Source organism: Xenopus tropicalis, chromosome 7, assembly GCF_000004195.4.
Source record: "Xenopus tropicalis strain Nigerian chromosome 7, UCB_Xtro_10.0, whole genome shotgun sequence".
NCBI lineage: Eukaryota > Metazoa > Chordata > Amphibia > Anura > Pipidae > Xenopus > Xenopus tropicalis.
The window spans coordinates 129,264,381-129,287,537 of NC_030683.2; the positions used below are offsets into that span (position 1 = coordinate 129,264,381).

The 23,157-nt window shown below is 44.7% G+C and overlaps 2 protein-coding genes across 2 annotated transcripts; both read left to right on the forward strand.

The window, feature by feature from the left end:
• On the forward strand, positions 1-3,082 carry LOC116412211 (extensin-like). Its single transcript, XM_031905920.1, has 2 exons — positions 1-1,091; positions 2,587-3,082. Exons 1-2 carry the CDS (start codon positions 447-449, stop codon positions 2,728-2,730), a joined length of 789 nt encoding a protein of 262 aa, XP_031761780.1. The 5' UTR covers positions 1-446; the 3' UTR covers positions 2,731-3,082.
• A 13,519-nt stretch (positions 3,083-16,601) lies between these two features.
• LOC116412303 (proline rich transmembrane protein 1B-like) lies at positions 16,602-19,318 on the forward strand. Its single transcript, XM_031906351.1, has 2 exons — positions 16,602-17,073; positions 18,886-19,318. The coding sequence occupies exons 1-2, from the start codon at positions 16,804-16,806 to the stop codon at positions 19,087-19,089; spliced, it is 474 nt and encodes a 157-aa protein (XP_031762211.1). The 5' UTR covers positions 16,602-16,803; the 3' UTR covers positions 19,090-19,318.
• The last annotated feature ends 3,839 nt before the right edge of the window (positions 19,319-23,157 follow it).

Below are 23,157 nucleotides of genomic sequence, written 5' to 3' on the forward strand. Positions count from 1 at the left end.
TCCACCGTCAGTAGGTAAACTTGATATTCTTAAAGGGGCAGCTCTCACTGACCAAACATTGACCTAAAACATCTACAGATGGAGCAAGCAAACAACCTGGTGTTTCAAAGCTTCCCATTGGGATAATGACTCAGGTGCTTGCCATACCCTGGGCTCCATCTGTAGCTCTTGTACTTTGGGAGAATAACTGAAAATTCATGGGGTTTCCTTTGAAACCCAAGTGGCCGTAGAGTCCAACAGTTGGATTTGTTTGCTGGTTGCACCAAAGCACCATGTTTTCAGTGTTGCGCGTCTGCGTTTTGCTTGTTGCATTGTCTAATAGTTTGCATTTCTAACATATTTCTCTTTGGTGACGTTGGTATTCTGCAAACCCGACTCCATGGGGTGCGGCCAGTGCTACAGAGTTTGCTGAAGCTCATTGATCTCAAAGCTGTCAGAGAAAGCTCATGAGCATGGAGCAATCTCGAGCCTCTGGCTGTTACCCCATACTGAATCAGCCTCCTCCACCGTATCATACTCTGTATATTGATCCTCCTATCCGTGAGCCTCCTGAGCCATCATCCAGAACATACTGGGAACCTTCATTGCCTCCTTATCAACCTTCTCCTCAATCTTCAGCTACAACTGACAGGTCTTCTCAACGGTCTCCTCCAGGCTACTGTGAGCTTCCCCCACCGTATTGTGTCACAAATGGCTCCTCTCTTCATGCACCACCACTGGATTCCACTTCATCAGCAGCTCAACGGTCTTCCCCAGACAATCATGAGCTTCCCCCACCATATTGTGTCACAAATGGCTCCTCTCTTCATTCACCACCACTGGATTCTGCTTCATCAGCAGCTCAATGGTCTCCCCCAGACAATCATGAGCTTCCACCACCATATTGTATTACAAATGGTTCCTCTCCTCATGTCCCACCACCGGATTCCGGTTCACCAGAGGCCGTTTCCCACCAGCGGCTTGAGGATCCACCCCTGAGGAATGACCGGACTTCAGAACTGTGTGATAATAACTGCTGCCTGTGTTTCTCCTTTTGCAACTTTATTCTTTTCCCCCCACTCGGATTGGTTTCCATCATCTTTTCCTTAAAGGTAACCAAGCACAACAAGTACCTTAATGCCAGTAGGGTCAGTAAGGGAGTATCATTTATGGAGGTCAGAGCAGAACATTGGTTCCCATTTGACTAATATTGTTGGCTACTCAGTCTGGAGCTGTGTGGGTAGGAGTGGAATGCATGGTGGAGTAGGAGGAACCTATTAGCAGGGTCGGACTGGGCTGCCGGGACACCGGGAAAAATCCCGGTGGGGCCCGGCTCTGGTGGGCCCCGGCGGCCCAGACCTGACCCTTGCCGGTGCTGCCCCTGCCTGACCGCTCCTCCCCTGACGCGTTAAATTTATGCGCTCGGGGAGGACGTCGGGTGGGGGTTAGGGGGGCGCCTGCGAGGGGGGTTAGGGGACGCGGCCGGCGGGGACACCTGCAGGGGCCCTGGGGCGAGAGCCCCGGTGGGCCCTTCACCCCCTAGTCCGACCCTGCCTATTAGTAGGTTGGCCAGATACTTGTTTACAGCTAAAAGGGGTTGTTCACCTTTGTGTTAACATTTAGTATGATGTAGACAATATTATTTTTAGTTTATTTTTTAATTAATTCCTATTTTGTTCAGGAGCTCTCCAGTTTGGCGTTTCAGCAGTTGTCTGGTTGCTAGGTTCCTATTTACCCTAGCAACCAGGCAGTGGTTGGGAATATGAATAGTAATGCACCTGCAAACAAAGATAAGTAATAACAAGTAACAATAACAATAAAACTGGAGCCTCACAGAGCAATAGGGTTTGGCTGCCGGGGTCAGTGACCCCCATTTGAAAGCTGGAAAGGGTTGCTAGGGTCCAAATTACCTTAGCAAACAGGGATGAGAGACTGGTATATGAATAGGGGAGGGGCTGAATAGAAAGATAAGGAATAAAAAGTAACAATAACAATAAAACTGGAGCCTCACAGAGCAATAGGGTTTGGCTGCCAGGGTCAGTGACCCCCATTTGAAAGCTGGAAAGAGTTGCTAGGGTCTAAATTACCTTAGCAACCATGGAGTGGTTTGAATGAGAGACAGGTATATGAATAGGGGAGGGGCTGAATAGAAAGATAAGGAATAAAAAGTTACAATAACAATAAAACTGGAGCCTCACAGAGCAATAGGGTTTGGCTGCCGGGGTCAGTGACCCCCATTTGAAAGCTGGAAAAGAGTCAGAAGGGGATGACTATTCAAAAACTATAATGTTGCTAGGAATCCCTATCCCTAGCAACTTCATAGTTTTAGAATTATATGGTTGTCTGGGGGAGACCATTAAGCTGTTGATGAAGCAGAATCCTGTCTATAACATACTAGAAGTTAACTTAAAGGTGAACCCACCCCTTTAATGATTAAGGCAACGGCCGTGGTTGGCCAGGGGTTTGGCCAAATTAGCAACAGAAAGAAATGACTAAGATAAATAAATAAAGGTGCCTGTGCATTATCAGTATGTGAGAGCCTGTCCTGGCAAGCAAAGGGTTACTGTACATGATATATTTATGTGTATATGTGTTTATATTCCCTAGGTGCGGGGCCTTATCTATAAACAGGAGCGTGAGAAATTGAAGAAACTAAGTCTGACTCTGCTTAAAACAAATCTAATCATTTTTATAATGGGCCTTGTGTTGGGCCCTCTCGGTTACACCCTGGTCGCTATTTATGCACACTAAACCCCCCCGCAATGTATGCGCCGCTGCCCGCAGCCCCACGCCATGCACTGCTGGACTGGACCATTCATAATACTGCGCGGGGGGGGGCTCTCGAGTCGCCTTTCTCTCCTTCTCTACTTTATGGACCTGTCAAGCCAAAATGTCCGCCAGTAGCCTCAATTGGATTCGGATTTATCCGCCGTAGCGGGTCCTGAGCCAACCCAGCCACGAGCAACTGTAACTCACATGTAAATCTTAATAAACTGATGGTGTTTCCAGTGAAAATGCTACAACCTTAACTTATATATATATATGTATATGTATGGGGAACGGGTAAATTGTGCCCTTTCTCACTGGCAGTCCCCGAGTGACCCATGACCTTTTGCAGTTCCACAGTTTGGCCATAAGGTGGCACTGTGGTGTAGTATAAAAGGCTGAGCAGCCGTGAGGATAGAAGCCATTTTTAGAATGTAAGCTCTTGCGAGCAGGGCCCTCCCCCTAGTGTCTCCGATCCTCATCCAGATGTAACTGCAAACCATTTTTGTGAATTGTTGATATGTACATGTTAACTCTTCTGTCTTTTGTACCCCTCTATTCTGTAAAGCACTGCGCAAATTGATGGCGCTATATAAATAATAATAATTAGGGATGGGCAAAATGTTTCGCCAGGCATGGATTTGCAGTGAATTTCCACGTTTTGCCATTGGCGGATTGTTTCGCGAAACGGCTGAAAAAATTTACAGTGGAAAAATTCGCCACACGTCCAAAAATTGTCGCCGGCGTCAAAAAAGAATAGTCGCGGGCGTCAAAAGAATAGCCACGCGACGAAATAATAGCCGCGGGCGACAAAATAATAGCTGCGGCCGACTAAATAATAGCCGCGAGAGACAAAATAATAGCCGCGGGTGACAAAATAATAGTTGCGGGAGACAAAATAATAGCCGCACGACGAAATAATAGCCGCGGCGACGAAATAGTAGCTGCGAGAGACAAAATAATAGCCACGGGCGACAAAATAATAGCTGCGCGACGAAATAATAGCTGCGGGCGACGAAATAATAGCCGCGAGAGACAAAATAATAGCCGCAGGCAACAAAGTAATAGCTGCGGGAGACAAAATAATAGCCGCACGACTAAAAAATAGCCGCGAGAGACAAAATAATAGCCACGGGCGACAATTTTTTTGGGCGCACAACATTTTCGCCGTTTCGTGGATCTTTTGAAAGATTCGCAAATTTTTCGGTGAAGCAAAACGGAACAGATTCGCTCATCACTAATAATAATAATAATTTTAGTAAGAGAGTCTGTCTAAGCAGAATGGTAAGAGACAGAGTGGAACCTGGGTGTAGGTAGGCCCAGACAGAATAGGCAGCTCCTGTAATAGGTCACACTAGGTGTGATAGACAGGCAGGGCTAGCTAGTGAGCAGCTTTGGCTCCAACAAGGATTTGCAGAGGGATTATTATCCCGGGTATAACACTGCCCAGAGTAGGGTTACCAATGTACAGACCTAGGGCTAGAGAGTTGATCGCCCAGGTTCCAGTGGAAGCCATAACCTGGGTTTAACCCATTGTGCCCTGCGGGGAGAGAGTCATTGTGACCATTTGTCGCGAGTACTGTCTGACCTGTGAGATGCTACTACCTGCCTATATTGTACTTGTTATTACTCCCAAGTGGCTGTGTAAATAAACAGTTCATTGTTCAACGTTAGCGCCCGTTTCTTGAGAGTTACAGTAATACAACTACCCAGCCTCCAATTCAAGCGAGGGCTCACCCCTGAGGGAATAAGTCTCATTGGGGGTGAAATAGGGTGTGGTTTGTGGTAAAAAGTAGAAGCTAATTTACCATAAGCTTACATATATATATATTATACACAAGAGCCTTACTGAAACTTGTGTATTAGAATAAATAAAGTACCCCCTGTTAAAGAATATCAGGATATTAGAAGTCACCTTGGAGTTCCATGACCTGTATAAGGCCTTTCGGCCTTGAGCTTTTACAGTATATGGTCATGGAACTCATCTGTGACTTATAAAATCCCTATATGTTACAATAGGGGGCACTTTATTCACTATATATTATAAGGAACTCCTCTGTGACTTATAATATCCCTATATGTTACAATAGGGGGCACTTTATTCACTATATATTATAAGGAACTCCTCGGTGACTTATAATATCCCTATATGTTACAATAGGGGGTACTTTATTCACTATATATTATAAGGAACTCCTCGGGGGCTTATAATATCCCTATATGTTACAATAGGGGGCACTTTATTCACTATATATTATAAGGAACTCCTGTCTGTGGTACAGCTACTTATAATCATCTGGTACAATGGGAGAATAACTGGACATTACTGGGGTTCCCGGGTTATATCTGGACACTGTGCAACCTTATGGCTACAGATCATACCTTTCTGTTTCAACCTTCTTGAGACCTTCTTGTAGACCAGCCCCTGTCCCTTTCATCTTCCAATCTGTGTATCAAATCACTGCCTGGTTTCTAATTTGATTGAAACCAAATAAATGAGGGTAATGCAAATAAAATAAGAGTTCATACCGGGTCTGGTAACCCCTAGCAACCAAGTTTTTTTTTACTGGTTACTTTTTTAAAGGTTCATTTGGTTTCGTTGTGCACTGAGAAAGTCAGTCGACCCTGACCCAGTAGATCTGTTTATAGCAGCCTGAGTGACAAGCCCAGTTCATGGAGTTGGGGAGGATGAACTGGTGTGGCACCGAGGTCCATAAGTCTTGTTACACCACAATATTTCTGCCTGAACCATTCCCAGTAGCCTCCATCTGTGTTTGTTCTCATGGAAGTGGCAGTAGGTTACCAGGTTGTAACTATGGCCCTTCCTTTGTTGCAGTAAAAACCCAGTACAATCCAACAGTACAGTTTGTTTGCTGGTTACGCCAGAGCCACGTTTTTAGTGTTCTGAGTCCAGATTTTATTGTTGCCTTTCTAACATATTTCTCTTTTATTACAACATGTGATGTTGGTATTTGGACCTGACTTTATGGGGCGTGGCCAAGGCTACAGGGTCCGTACGTGCAATGACGCTCATTTGTATCAAATCTGCTTTAGAAAGATCCTGAGCATGGAGCAATCTCGAGCCTCTGGCTGTTACCCCATACTGAATGAGCCTCCTCCACAGTATCATACTCTGTATATTCATCCTCCTATCCATGAGCCTCCTGAGCCATCATCCAGAACATACTGGGAACCTTCATTGCCTCCTTATCAACCTTCTCCTCAATCTTCAGCTACAACTGACAGGTCTTCTCAACGGTCTCCCCCAGACAATCAAGAGCTTCCCCCACCGTATTGTGTCACAAATGGTTCTTTGCTTCATTCACCACCAAGGGATTCTTCTTCATCAAGAGCTCTACGGTCTCCCCCAGACAATCATGAGCTTCCCCCACCGTATTGTGTCACAAATGGTTCTTTGCTTCATTCACCACCACGGGATTCTGCTTCATCAAGAGCTCAACGGTCTCCCCCGGACAATCATGAGGTTCCTCCACCATATTGTGCCACAAATGGTTCTTTGCTTCATTCACCACCACGGGATTCTGCTTCATCAAGAGCTCAACGGTCTCCCCCAGACAATCATGAGGTTCCCCCACCGTATTGTGTCACAAATGGTTCTTTGCTTCATTCACCACCACGGGATTCTGCTTCATCAAGAGCTCAACGGTCTCCCCCGGACAATCATGAGGTTCCCCCACCATATTGTGTCACAAATGGTTCTTTGCTTCATTCACCACCACGGGATTCTTCTTCATCAAGAGCTCAACGGTCTCCCCCAGACAATCATGAGGTTCCCCCACCATATCGTGTCACAAATGGTTCTTTGCTTCATTCACCACCATGGGATTCTTCTTCATCAAGAGCTCAACGGTCTCCCCCACCATATCGTGTCACAAATGGTTCTTTGCTTCATTCACCACCATGGGATTCTTCTTCATCAAGAGCTCAACGGTCTCCCCCACCATATCGTGTCACAAATGGTTCTTTGCTTCATTCACCACCACGGGATTCTTCTTCATCAAGAGCTCAACGGTCTCCCCCACCATATCGTGTCACAAATGGTTCTTTGCTTCATTCACCACCACGGGATTCTTCTTCATCAAGAGCTCAACGGTCTCCCCCACCATATCGTGTCACAAATGGTTCTTTGCTTCATTCACCACCACGGGATTCTTCTTCATCAAGAGCTCAACGGTCTCCCCCAGACAATCATGAGGTTCCCCCACCATATCGTGTCACAAATGGTTCTTTGCTTCATTCACCACCACGGGATTCTTCTTCATCAAGAGCTCAACGGTCTCCCTCAGACAACCATGAGCTTCCCCCACCGTATTGTATCACAAATGGATCTTTGCTTCATTCACTACCACGGGATTTTTCTTCATCAAGAGCTCAACAGTCTCCCCCAGACAATCATGAGGTTCCCGCACCATATCGTATCACAAATGGTTCTTTGCTTCATTCACCACCACGGGATTCTACTTCATCAAGAGCTCAACGGTCTCCCCCAGACAATTATGAGCTTCCACCGCCGTATTGCATTACAAGTGGTTGTTCTCTTCGTTCACCACCACGAGATTCTTCTTCACCAGGGGCCGTTTCCCACCAGCAGCTTGAGGATCCACCCCTAAATTACTGGACCTTACATCTGAGATTTAATAACTGCTGCTTGCTTTTGTCCTTCCTTAGCGTTATCCTTTTACCCCCATTCGGATTGGTTTCCATCATCTTCACCATAAAGGTAACCAAGCACAACACGTACCTTAATGTCAGTAGGGTCAGTAAGGGAGTATCATTTAGGGAGGTCAGAGCAGAACCTTAATTCCCCTATTGTTGGCTGTTCAGTTTGAAGCTGTGTTGGTAAAAGAGAGCGGAATGCATGGTGGAGTAGGAGGAACCTATTAGTAGGTTGGCCAGATACTTGTTTAAGGTTTAATGTTTTTTATTGAGATGCATTGACTTCCAGATGTCCTTATTGGTTTCCATATTGACAGGAGGTACTTCTAGTAATGTCTCCTGGACCAGTGAATTAGATCTGTTGGCCTCTATTCTGTAGCCATGTTCATGTATAAGAGAATCTACTGTAATGTAATGTCTATGGTCACTGGCCAGAGAACTTACCACCCCACCTTTAAGTTGACCTTTAATATGTTATACAATGGCCAATTCTAAGCAACTTTTCAGTTGGTCTTGATATTTTATCTTTTATAGTTCCTGAATTATTTACCTTCATCTTCTGACTCTTTGCAGCTTTCAAATGGGGGTCACTGACCCCGGCAGCCAAACCCTATTGCTCTGTGAGGCTCCAGTTTTATTGTTATTGTTACTTTTTATTCCTTATCTTTCTATTCAGCCCCTCCCCTATTCATATATCAGTCACTCTCTCAAACCACTCCCTGGTTTCTAAGGTAAATTGGTCCCTAGCAACCAGATAGCTGCTGAAATTCCAAACTGGAGCGATACGGAACAAAAAGTAAAATAATTTATAAAAGCTACTAATGATAAAAAATGAAGACTAATTGCAAATGTCTCAGAATATTACTCTCTATATCATAGTGAGGGAAAACAAAGAGTTACTGTATATGACATGTTTATGTATGTGTGTTTATGTTCCCTAGGTGCGGTGCCTTATCTATAAACAAGAGCGTGTGAGAATAAACAGACTGAGTCGGCCCCTAGAAATAACAATTATAATCATTACTATAATCAGCTTGATGTTCGGCTCTATGTTTTACACATTTGTACCCTCTGTTTGCATTAATCTCCTCACCAATACATCAGCCTCCGACAGCAGCTCCGCGTCACTGGACTATTAGTAATATTTGTTGGTAAGCTTTAGTAACGCCGTCTCTATTTCTGTGTGGTTTTATTATACCCTGGAGTCTAGGGTCACATTTCTCTCCTTATGGCGGCTGTCACTTTATGGACCTGTCAAGTCAAAATGGCCGCCAGTAGCCTCAATATGATCCTAATGTAGAGCTTGGATTTATCCACTGTAGGTCCTGAGCCAACCCAGCCATGAATAACTGAAAAAAAAAATGTATGATATATATATATATATACCGTATATACTCGAGTATAAGCTGAGTTTTTCAGCACTAAAAATGTGCTCAAAAAGTAACCCTCGGCTTATACTCGAGTATATACGGTATATATATATATCATACATATTTTTTTTGTCAAGCCAAAATGGCCGCCAGTAGCCTCAATAGGATCCTAATGTAGAGCTTGGATTTATCCACTGTATGTCCTGAGCCAACCCAGCCATGAATAACTGAAAAAAATGTATGATATATATATATGGACCTGTCAAGTCAAAATGGCCACCAGTAGCCTCAATATGATCCTAATGTAGAGCTTGGATTTATCCACTGTAGGTCCTGCGCCAACGCAGCCATGAATAACTGAAAAAAAAAAAGTATGATATATATATATATATATATATATATATATATATATATATATACCGTATTTACTCGAGTATAAGCCGAGTTTTTCAGCACTAAAAATGTGCTCAAAAAGTAACCCTCGGCTTATACTCGAGTATATATGGTATACAGTATATATACATATATATTTATCATACTTTTTTTTGTCAAGCCAAAATGTCCGCCAGTAGCCTCAATAGGATCCTAATGTAGAGCTTGGATTTATCCACTGTAGGTCCTGCGCCAACGCAGCCATGAATAACTGAATTTTTTTTTAATGATATATATATATACCGTATATACTCGAGTATAAGCCGAGTTTTTCAGCACTAAAAATGTGCTCAAAAAGTAACCCTCGGCTTATACTCGAGTATATACGGTATATATATATATCGTACATTTTTTTTTGTCAAGCCAAAATGGCCGCCAGTAGCCTTAATAGGATCCTAATGTAGAGCTTGGATTTATCCACTGTATGTCCTGAGCCAACCCAGCCATGAATAACTGGAAAAAAAAAAGTATGATATATATATATATATATATATATACCGTATATACTCGAGTATAAGCCGAGTTTTTCAGCACTAAAAATGTGCTCAAAAAGTAACCATCGGCTTATACTCGAGTATATACGGTATATATATATATATATCATACACAAGAGCCATGAATATTATGAATATATTCTGTAGGACGGACTAGAGTCTTGGTTCTTGGCCAGCAAGTGGATGAAGTTGTAGGCCTAGGGAAGCGTAGGAACCCTATAGCCCCTCGGTGGTGGAATACCGGGTTGGACAACCACATAGCACTTTATCCCTCTGGCACCCTATTGCTGTGCTATTGAACTAAGGTTCTATGAAAATCAATGGCAAGAACACTTGGTTTAGCCTTTGTACCTACAAGCCAACTGTCATACTAGACTGGCAACCGGCCCACCCAATGGAACCAGCCTTCATCCCACCTACGCGGGGGCTCCATCGCTTGCCTCCCACCTCACCCGTGGTTCTTACTATTTTAGGATTTAATTCTGTGCCGTGTTGTATTTTTGGGGGGATGCACCAAACCCCGGCTTCAGTTTGGGATTCGCCCGACTACTGAACCATAACCGAATCATTAAAATCATGTTAGTTCTTGAACAAGGAAATTGTGTTTTTTTCTTTCTGTGCTATCTATTAGCCCTTCAGATTAGGATTCGGTTCAGGTTTTGGCCGAATCCTTGATGAAATATTTATTGGAGATTTGGGGGAAAGTTTTATTGGGCAATATTGCTTTAAGAATACAACCCTGATGTTGCTGGACTACAGCTCCCAGCATGCCTCACCCTTCATTATATGTTACATTATTCTGGGATTTGTAGTCCGGCAACAGCTGAGTAACGTTTGGTTGAGAAATGATGTGTAGCAGGGTTTAGTTACCCTTTAGCTGCCCTAACTCCTCTCTGCTTGGCTGGGCTCCATGTTCCTATGACACAGTCCCCTTCTCCTCACCACTCTCTGTCTCCGTCTGTCTCAGTTTGTTTTTGTCTGTCTCTCTATATATAGAGACAAATCATTAGGGTTGAGGAGACTGCCTCATATAGATAAATAAACAAAAGGAATTCTGGGAATGAATCCCAAACAAGCTATCCTATAGGCTAAAGCTCACCCACCGGGTTTTAAAGCAGAAGAAAACACATAAAGTTGCCGGCACTCACGTATAAACAATAAAGGCGCTTGGGTGCAGCCGAATAGGCGCAATAAACGCTGAAATAGGAATCCGCACATCACAGGTCTTATAATGTTTTATTTTGAACTCAATAAAGGGATTTTCCCAGTGTAGGAACCCAAACAGTGAACCCTAATGAGCCCTATGGGGGCCATTTAGTGAGGTTTTTTGAGATAGGTTGAGGAGACGTTAAATGCAGTATTGAGCGCGGCTCAACCAAACCTTACTCAGCTGTTGCCGGACTACAAATCCCAGAATAATGTAACATATAATGAAGGGTGAGGCATGCTGGGAGCTGTAGTCCAGCAACATCAGGGCTGTATTCTTAAAGCAATATTGCCCAATAAAACTGCATTAAAATGCAAGAAATCCCCCAATGAGAATCCCAGCTGATGTGAGTAAATCCGGCTCCCTGTTCTCTGTTCCTGCAATTGGAGTTGGGAGCAATAAGCACAGTTTCCCAGCACTGAACAAGTCTGTCCCTTTATCCCCATGTCTGATTCCTGTGCCATATAATGAGGGGAAAATGCCATCATTATCTCTATATGTAAGGTACCAGCAAGGGGCCTGGGAATCAGCATTCTCATTGGTCACTTCTCTTGCACTTACAGTCACATTGTTGCTCAGTAGAATTCTCATTGGGGGATTTCCTTGCATCTAGAAATAAGGACATTTTCCTAACGACATGACATTTTTTGCCATATCTAATCATTACTAAAAAAAAATCCAATAAGATGAATGTTGCAAATGTCACTGATTCCAGCTTGGCAGCCATAGTACTTGCTTTCCAAAGGGGGGGGCATTGGCACCAACGCATAAGGGGGTGTTGGAAATGCAGCTTCACATAAAAATGGATTCTTCCATTGAGCCTGTAAGTGAGGAGCCAGAGGCAGACTGTACCATGTAGTGAATGGGTGGGGGGGGTGCAATATAACATTAGGGCAATGATAAAGCATTGAATATCAATGGTTATCGCACAACTGACTGATTTCACAGAAAAGGGCAAGTCACCTGAGGAATCTGATACCCCCAAGCTGTTCCCTGTGCTCTGCCGGAAACATGAAGGTGTGTTCACTATGGTAGAAAAGCCACGTGCTCACGTTATAATAGTTAGTAATCCCCCCCCACCTCCTACTGACCTACTAACCCAGTTCCCTTCCCTCTGATTATTCTCTTCATCTACTCTACTGAGAGTCATTTACCTGCTATTGAAGGGGACGTTCCCATTGACAAAGCTTACTAATAGTAAAGTAAGTAGCTTCAGTTAGTAATAGTAAGGCCTCGATGGATGATTCTGATAGGCTGAGATGTTGGTAAATGACAGGGCAGGCCCGGATTTGTGGAGAGGCCACAAAGGCCCGGGCCTAGGGCGGCAGAAATTTAGGGGTGGCATGCCGCCCCGCCGCAACTACATTTTGACATTTTGCCCCCATACAGAGCAATGGGGACCTCTCCCCACTGCTCCGTATGGAAGTTTAAATGTATGCGCATGCACGCTCGCACGCCGCGGGGGGGAGTGACCTCAGAACGTTGGAAACAGTTGTGATTCCTTCAGCGGCCGCCTTGCCCCCACCTTCGAGTTGTTCTATGGGTATTGATGGATCTTGGGTACCTGGAAATCACTCCCTCCAGTTTATTAATATCCCTGTCCAGGACTGGAGCCCCAAACTGCCCCCCATACTCAAGGTGAGGCCTTACCAGGTACCTACACAGAGACAAAATTATGTTTTCTTCTCTCGAGTCAATGCCTTTTTATATAAGTAACTTATTCCCTTTAGTAGCCACTGACGCTGCTTAGAGTTACACAGCTTGTCATCCACAAAAATCCCCAAATCCTTCTTAATTACGGAGGCCCCCAAACTCACATTTATGTTATTTCTACCCAAGTACTTAACCCTGCTTTTATCAACACCAAACCTCATTTGCCAGATTGCCGCCCAGTTCTCCAATTTAGTCCAATCTCTACAAAGTGGCAGGATCCTGCATGGAACCTATAGTTTTGGACAGACCCCTGTGGTGCTTTACTAATGACACTGGTCCAATCAGAAAATATTTACCACCGCTGTTTGTAACCTATCCTTTAGCCAGTTTTCTACTTAAGTACAAATATTATATTCCAGGCCAATATTACTTAGTTTAATCAGTAACTTTTTTTGTGTGGTACTGTATCAAATGCTTTAGCAAAATCCAAGTAAATCACATTCACTGCCACTCCATTGATTTGATTTCTGCTCACCTTCTCATAGAAAGCAATTACATTTTTCTTGCAAGATATACTGTGCATAAAACCAAGCACAAAGACATAGTATTGGAATCCAGTAGCTTATCCAGTATCCTCATGCTTGGTAGGGGCTGAAGGTGCTGCCTGGAAATGGGCCAACTAATGTACCAACTATAACAGTTGCTATGGGAGAGACGTTAGTAACGCCCAGGGAGCATAATAAGTGGGGACTGAAGGTGTTGCTGGGAAATGGACCAACTAATGTACCAACTATAACAGTTGCTATGGGAGAGACGTTAGTAACGCCCAGGGAGCATATTCAGTGGGGGCTGAAGGTGCTGCTGGGAAATGGACCAATTAATGTACCAACTATAACAGTTGCCATGGGAGGGACGTTAGTAACGCTCAGTGAGCATGCTCAGTGGGGGCTGAAGGGGCTGCTGGGAAATGGACCAATTAATGTACCAACTATAACAGTTGCCATGGGAGGGACGTTAGTAACGCTCAGGGAGCATGCTCAGTGGGGGCTGAAGGTGCTGCTGGGAAATGGACCAATTAATGTACCAACTATAGCAGTTGCTATGGGAGAGACGTTAGTAACGCCCAGGAAGCATGCTCAGTGGGGGCTGAAGGTGCTGCTGGGAAATGGACCAATTAATGTACCAACTATAACAGTTGCCATGGGAGGGACGTTAGTAACGCCCAGGGAGCATGCTCAGTGGGGGCTGAAGGTGCTGCTGGGAAATGGACCAATTAATGTACCAACTATAACAGTTGCCATGGGAGGGACGTTAGTAACGCCCAGGGAGCATGCTCAGTGGGGGCTGAAAGGTGTTGCCCAGGATTAAGAAATACTCGTAACAGCAGATTGTGATTCTGTAAGTTACCCCCCCTTGCCCTCGCCTTGGAGATACGTTACAGGTACCAATGGGTAGCGGGTTACTGCTTTTTGCTCACTTGTAAACTGGAATTTGATACCATATTTACACCGGGTATTCATTTAATTGTTGGCATGTAAGTTATTACTGGGAGTTACACCTACACGGAAACATTTACTATCCAGGGAGGGAGAAGGTGCTAATTACCCTCAGTGTCCATATACTTTCAAATATTCACTAAGTAGAATGAGGAAAACAACTGTGATTTGCATGAGCTGTGCTTCTACCTAATGGGTGCCCAGGGACACACCTCAGGGGTCCTGCTACCTAATGGGTGCCCAGGGACACACCTCAGGGGTCCTGCTACCTAATGGGTGCCCAGGGACACACCTCAGGGGTCCTGCTATCTAATGGGTGCCCAGGGACACACCTCGGGGGTCGTGCTACCTAATGGGTGCCCAGGGACACACCTCAGGGGTCCTGATACCTAATGGGTGCCCAGGGACACACCTCAGGGGTCCTGCTACCTAATGTGTGCCCAGGGACACACCTCAGGGGTTCTGTTACCTAATGGGTGCCCAGGGACACACCTCAGGGGTCCTGCTACCTAATGGGTGCCCAGGGACACACCTCAGGGGTCCTGATACCTAATGGGTGCCCGGGGACACACCTCAGGGGTCCTGCTACCTAATGGGTGCCAGGGGACACACCTCAGGGGTCCTGCTACCAAATGGGTGCCCAGGGACACACCTCAGGGGTCCTGCTACCTAATGGGTGCCCAGGGAAACACCTCAGGGGTCCTGCTACCAAATGGGTGCCCAGGGACACACCTCAGGTGTCCTGCTACCTAATGGGTGCCCAGGGACACACCTCAGTGGTCCTGCAATCTAATGGATGCCCAGGGACACACCTCAGGGGTCCTGCTACCTAATGGGTGCCAAGGGACACACCTCAGGGGTCCTGCAATCTAATGGATGCCCAGGGACACACCTCAGGGGTCCTGCTACCTAATGGGTGCCCAGGGACACACCTCAGTGGTCCTGCAATCTAATGGATGCCCAGGGACACACCTCAGGGGTCCTGCTACCTAATGGGTGCCAAGGGACACACCTCAGGGGTCCTGCTACCTAATGGGTGCCAAGGCACACGCCTCAGGGGTCCTTCTAAATAGTGAGAGAATTTATCGCCCATTACCTGGAATATAAACAAGAACAGGCATTATCCCTGTACCGGAGGCCGAGGGATCAGCAAATGAAATGAGATACAAATGGCGGATCCCTTTTATCGGAGACAAAGAATGTAACACAATATTTTTCCTCTGTCTGAGATTCTCGGAAATAATAAAGGTGCAAATAAAAGATAATTTCTTTCTCAAACAGGAACACGAAGATGGAATGAATCCTACGGGGTGTGAGAAGATGGAGTGACGAGTGATCCGGAACAGGTGCATCGGTCCCTCCCGCTTGGGAATTGGGCTTTGCTCCTGGAGCTGCTTGCTTGGGTGGTGTTCCTGCTGGTTTCACAATGCCCCATATACAGAACCAGGTCCAAACTAAGACTAGGACCTGGAATGAAGGAGTCCAAATTTTCCATCTTTCCGCAAGGAGGACTCCATGATGGCAAAGTGCTGACATTTGTAAATACAATATTGGTTCCAGTCTCTACCAACTCTTTTTTGGGGTTCGGAAAATCATAATATCTTCTCTATTAGATCCAGTACAATGAACATAAATCCATTCAGTATGTTTTATGGAACCCTCTTATTCTGCAAATTAAAAAGAGAAACAACTCCTTCCTTCCTCCATCTGTTTACAGTAAATGATTCATGTAGTTGTGTTTCTGCCCCTTGCTGTTTAAATGCACAAGGGTGTTGGGTTCCTAGGCATGCTGTGGCATATGGGCTATTTCTTTTTATTTTGTAATATTGGAAAGCAGTTCATAGGGATGGTGGGTGTGACCCGTAGTATGGTCAGTAGATAAAATACCGCCAAGGTGTTGATGTTCACAACTGACCGACTTGGGTTAAGTTGGAGTAGATACACTTGGTTCTTGGTCCTGCTAATCATTTCTTCCTCTATCATTGCCAACCTGATATAGAATGAATGCACCCCAAAAGAATTCCAACCAAGCGCAAGTTCCAATTAGACAGCAGTGAAACGACATCCTGATGCAACCAATCCCACTCAATCGCTCAAGCTTTTGGTGACAACCCAACCCAACGTGATGGTGCCTCAAGGATTATTTGGGATGTTCCACTGCCAACATGATTGTCTGCTGCCTCCCCCTGGGGATAGCTGCTCTTATCTTCTCTTGGAGTCTTTTATGAAACATGAGGGTTCATTGGGTAGCACTTCTGCCTGGAAGCTCTAAGGTCCTGCATGTTCTCCAAGCATACGTATGGTGGGTTCCATAAACATATATCCGGGTCACACACAGGGGGTCTAAGTTTTGAAAATCACATGAAGACCGGGCAAATTGACTGGATATTTAACTATAATTATATCATTAATGAAAGTTTTGTACTTCTCTCTCATGAGTTTTTGAAACCTGATGAGTTCAAACGTATGGAAGCATCAGGTTGCATGAAACGGGTATATTTCCTTGTTCTGGTCCCTGGATAATGATCCACTCAAAGAAAAGGTTTCCCTAGGGCCTTATAATGAATATCAGTTAACTAGGCGTGACCAACGCTGAGGCCATCAAATAAAATGCCCCCGTGGTAGATATTAAAATGTTATGGGTGTGCCCATCTATTAAAATACCGAGCTGAGATTGAGGTTAAGCAGATGAACTTGATATATGAAGTTTGAAGACGACCCATTGAAAAATGTATCCACCATCAACGCAGAATCCCACAATGGATTTTCAAGGTGCATATTCCAACCAGATCCCAATGGCAAGGAATCCCATCCATGCAGCACCCCCGGCTAATGTTAGCCAGACCTTCCCGGAGCCTCAGACGGTTGTGATTAACACCCAATCGATTGCTGTGATGCCAACTCAGCCTGTCTGCAAGGATTATATGGGGTGCTCCATCGCCAACCTTTTATGCTGCTGCTTTCCCATTGGTATTGCTGCCCTCATCTTCTCTATCAAGGTAACTACACTGGGCATCTCTTAAGGAAAGGAATGGGGATAGATCGGTTGGATGAGTAAGGAGTTAAAGCTCCTAGCTGATCAGAACGTGATCTATCGAGAAGATGGTGCCCAAGGGTAGAACCAACTGATCCAGCTATTTGTCTAGGACACACAGTGAGTGTATTGTTTGCAGAGGAGTTTACTCTTAGTTGCTCACAGGGGGTATGTTCTACTCTACCTAAACCAGTTCTGTACCAGTTCCTGTCATCTACTGTCTGTCCCTTCTTTATATGACTTTCTCCTGAAATCTCTGGAATGTTTCATCTCTCATACGCTCACCGCCATACTTGATCTTTTTATCTCCAAATTCTTTATCTTCTTGCTATTACTCAAACTTTACTCGTGTCTATGGACACTGCCTACTGCCCGTTCCAATGTAAGCTCCACTTTCAGTAGGTTTAGACTTTAAGCTCTTCTACTTGCTTCTTCTACTTGCTGTATCATGTGTGTGCTATACACTCCCCCTAGCCCCTCTTCTATATTTCTTGATCTCTCTAAACCTGTCTTGACTTCCCCTTGCTGTCTCTCTTGTGACACACAAGCTGTCATTCTTGGTGCCTTCAACATTTCTACTGACAATCTATGTTGAACACCCTGTTAACATTGAAAGTTACTCTTATATTCTCCCATCCTTGTTTTTCTTCCAACACTGCTAAATTCTCCTTTCATCTTTTTGAGCATCACCTACTTTCTTGCCAGCCTTCACTTTCATTTCTCACCATCACTATCACATCTCACTATCACTTCTCACCATTGCTATCACTTCTCACCATCACTATCACTTCTCACCATCACTTCTCACCATCACTTTACTTCTTACCATCACTGTCACTTCTCACCATCACTATCAGTTCTCACCATCGCTATCACTTCTCACCATCACAATCACTTCTCACCATCGCTGTCACTTCTCACCATCACTGTCACTTCTCACCATCGCTATCACTTCTCACCATCACTATCACTTCTCACCATCACTATCACTTCTCACCATCGCTGTCACTTCTCACCATCACTATCACTTCTCACCATCGCTGTCACTTCTCACCATCACTGTCACTTCTCACCATCGCTATCACTTCTCACCATCACTATCACTTCTCACCATCACTATCACTTCTCACCATCACTTTACTTCTCACCATCACTGTCACTTCTCACCATCACTATCACTTCTCACCATCACTTCATCCAGTTGACTACAATTCTCAGTATCACTCACTCCCAAACTCCCTCACATTTTCTTCTCTCTTTTCCATTTCCAAAGAAGGCAGCTTCTCCTCTAATATTGATGTCCCCTCGTCAGCTCTTGGCAATAAAACCCCAATCTTAAGCCCAACTCTTGACTCCTTCTAAAGATACTCCTGATGCTCCTGAGGGAAATCACTAACTAGTCCTGGCTTCCTACACTTCATGCTTCTCCTACTACAACAGATCTCTTTCTCTGGCTACACAGCTGTAGTCTTCTCTCATCTCCTCTCTGTTCCCTAAACCCCAGCACTCCTTTGTTACCCCAGTTACCTCCCTATGCCCCCAGTGCTCCCTGCACCCACTATTGACATTGCTCAAGACATTGCCCATTTCGTTACAACTGAACTATGTCCCCTTTTCATTATAAAGAACAATTGGGTCAGTTGGTCAGGAAATGACTGCGTAATAATGGAGGGAACTAGAATGGGGGAGTTTAGGATGGAGCTAGAGATCCCTCAGCACTCCCTGTAATAAACAACATGGCTGTTTAATCATACATATGACTTCCTATTTTTTTCAGACCCGGGACGATATAAGTCGAGGCGACATGATCACCGCCGCAAGTGATTCCCGTACGGCATTTACCCTGAACATGGTGGCCCTGGGGCTGGGGCTTGTTGCAAACCTGGTGTGGATCAGTTATACCATTTATGCCCTCGATATGTACGGTTCCCCCGATTCTTCTACACCCGGTTCCTCTACACCTTACGAATACTATGGTTAATAGAAACCCCATCAGATGAGTTCCAGGACACAACTTTTTGTCGATTACTGACCAGGGGTGGGCGCGGTATTGTCCTCTGGGAGTTGTAGGTCAATAACGGTTACGTGACGGTAGGGTAGAAATTCCATGAGGCCCGGGAACCAGTAGATGTTCTTTCTAGAGCAAGACTAATGGTTTCCTTTGGGGCAGAATTCTGAGGCAAAATTATCAATAAATGATGCAAACTGAATCAGCTTTTTTTCATTCCCTTCTTGTCGTGGGTGAAAGAGCCCGTACATCTGTTCAAACATAACCAACTCAGTAAACTTTATGAAATGCAGGGTAGGGTGCAAACTGCCCCTTGCTTAGCACCCATCGGTGTTGGCCTTTGCACCCCAGAATGCAGCACCAAACCTGTGCCTTTCCCACAAACACAGTTCTTCCTGCATTCGGCCACTCCCCTTCCCACTGAGTTCCATGGAAAGCTCCAGAAAAGGCAACGCAATTCCCATAGAGGGCAATGGGGGGGGCAAATTTGGTATTTTGACCAAGCACATATACAGTGGGATTATAGGGGGTGTAGCACATATACAGTGGGATTATAGGGGGTGTAGCACATATACAGTGGGATTATAAGGGTATAGCGCATATACAGTGGGATTATAGGGGTATAGCACATATACAGTGGGATTATAGGGGGTGGAGCGCATATACAGTTGGATTATAGGGGTGTAGCGCATATACAGTGGGATTATAGGGGGTGGAGCGCATATACAGTTGGATTATAGGGGGTGTAGCACATATACAGTGGGATTATAGGGGGTGTAGCACATATACAGTGGGATTATAGGGGTGTAGCGCATATACAGTTGGATTATAGGGGGTGTAGCGCTTATACAGTGGGATTATAGGGGGTGTAGTGCATATACAGTGGGATTATAGGGGATGTAGCACATATACAGTGGGATTATAGGGGATGTAGCGCATATACAGTGGGATTATGGGGGGTGTAGTGCATATACAGGGGGATTATAGGGGGTGTAGCGCATATACAGTGGGATTATAGGGGATGTAGCACATATACAGTGGGATTATAGGGGGTGTAGCGCATATACAGTGGGATTATAGGGGGTGTAGCGCATATACAGTGGGATTATAGGGGATGTAGCGCATATACAGTGGGATTATAGGGGGTGTAGCACATATACAGTGGGATTATAGGGGGTGTAGCACATATACAGTGGGATTATAGGGGGTGTAGCACATATACAGTGGGATTATAGGGGATGTAGCGCATATACAGTGGGATTATAGGGGTGTAGCACATATACAGTGGGATTATAGGGGGTGTAGCGCATATACAGTGGGATTATAGGGGATGTAGCGCATATACAGTGGGATTATAGGGGGTGTAGCGCATATACAGTGGGATTATAGGGGATGTAGCGCATATACAGTGGGATTATAGGGGTGTAGCACATATACAGTGGGATTATAGGGGGTGTAGCGCATATACAGTGGGATTATAGGGGATGTAGCGCATATACAGTGGGATTATAGGGGGTGTAGCACATATACAGTGGGATTATAGGGGGTGTAGCACATATACAGTGGGATTATAGGGGATGTAGCACATATACAGTGGGATTATAGGGGATGTAGCGCATATACAGTGGGATTATAGGGGATGTAGCGCATATACAGTGGGATTATAGGGGGTGTAGCGCATATAGAGTGGGATTATAGGGGTGTAGCACATATACAGTGGGATTATAGGGGATGTAGCACATATACAGTGGGATTATAGGGGGTGTAGCGCATATACAGTGGGATTATAGGGGGTGTAGCGCATATACAGTGGGATTATAGGGGGTGTAGCACATATACAGTGGGATTATAGGGGATGTAGCGCATATACAGTGGGATTATAGGGGGTGTAGCACATATACAGTGGGATTATAGGGGGTGTAGCACATATACAGTGGGATTATAGGGGATGTAGCACATATACAGTGGGATTATAGGGGGTGTAGCACATATACAGTGGGATTATAGGGGATGTAGCGCATATACAGTGGGATTATAGGGGTGTAGCACATATACAGTGGGATTATAGGGGATGTAGCGCATATACAGTGGGATTATAGGGGATGTAGCACATATACAGTGGGATTATAGGGAGTGTAGCACATATACAGTGAGATTATAGGGGATGTAGCACATATACAGTGGGATAGGGGGTGTAGCACATATACAGTGGGATTATAGGGGATGTAGCGCATATACAGTGGGATTATAGGGGTGTAGCACATATACAGTGGGATTATAGGGGATGTAGCGCATATACAGTGGGATTATAGGGGGTGTAGCACATATACAGTGGGATTATAGGGGATGTAGCGCATATACAGTGGGATTATAGGGGTGTAGCACATATACAGTGGGATTATAGGGGATGTAGCGCATATACAGTGGGATTATAGGGGATGTAGCACATATACAGTGGGATTATAGGGGGTGTAGCACATATACAGTGGGATTATAGGGGGTGTAGCGCATATACAGTGGGATTATAGGGGGTGTAGCGCATATACAGTGGGATTATAGGGGGTGTAGCGCATATACAGTGGGATTATAGGGGGTGTAGCGCATATACAGTGGGATTATAGGGGATGTAGCGCATATACAGTGGGATTATAGGGGGTGTAGCACATATTCAGTGGGATTATAGGGGGTGTAGCACATATACAGTGGGATTATAGGGGATGTAGCACATATACAGTGGGATTATAGGGGGTGTAGCGCATATACAGTGGGATTATAGGGGGTGTAGCGCATATACAGTGGGATTATAGGGGGGTGTAGCACATATACAGTGGGATTATAGGGGTGTAGCGCATATACAGTGGGATTATAGGGGTGTAGTGCATATACAGTCGGATTATAGGGGGTGTAGCGCATATACAGTGGGATTATAGGGGGTGTAGCGCATATACAGTGGGATTATAGGGGGTGTAGCGCATATACAGTGGGATTATAGGGGATGTAGCGCATATACAGTGGGATTATAGGGGGTGTAGCACATATTCAGTGGGATTATAGGGGGTGTAGCACATATACAGTGGGATTATAGGGGATGTAGCACATATACAGTGGGATTATAGGGGGTGTAGCGCATATACAGTGGGATTATAGGGGGTGTAGCGCATATACAGTGGGATTATAGGGGGGTGTAGCACATATACAGTGGGATTATAGGGGTGTAGCGCATATACAGTGGGATTATAGGGGTGTAGTGCATATACAGTCGGATTATAGGGGGTGTAGCGCATATACAGTGGGATTATAGGGGGTGTAGCGCATATAAAGCATTGAACAATGAACAATGATGGAATTAATTTCCCCTTGAAACTGGGTAAAATAGAAAACAATGATGGGATTAACTTCCCCTTGAAACTGGGTGAAACAGAAAACAATGATGGGATTAACTTCCCCTTGAAACTGGATAAAATAGAAAACAATGATGGGATTAACTTCCCCTTGAAACTGGATAAAATAGAAAACAATGATGGGATTAACTTCCCCTTGAAACTGGATAAAATAGAAAACAATGATGGGATTAACTTCCCCTTGAAACTGGGTGAAATAGAAAACAATGATGGGATTAACTTCCCCTTGAAACTGTGTGAAACAGAAAACAATGAGGGGATTAACTTCCCCTTGAAACTGGATAAAATAGAAAACAATGATGGGATTAACTTCCCCTTGAAACTGTGTGAAACAGAAAACAATGATGGGATTAACTTCCCCTTGAAACTGTGTGAAACAGAAAACAATGATGGGATTAACTTCCCCTTGAAACTGGATAAAATAGAAAACAATGATGGGATTAACTTCCCCTTGAAACTGGGTAAAATAGAAAACAATGATGGGATTAACTTCCCCTTGAAACTGTGTGAAATAGAAAACAATGATGGGATTAACTTCCCCTTGAAACTGGATAAAATAGAAAACAATGATGGGATTAACTTCCCCTTGAAACTGGATAAAATAGAAAACAATGATGGGATTAACTTCCCCTTGAAACTG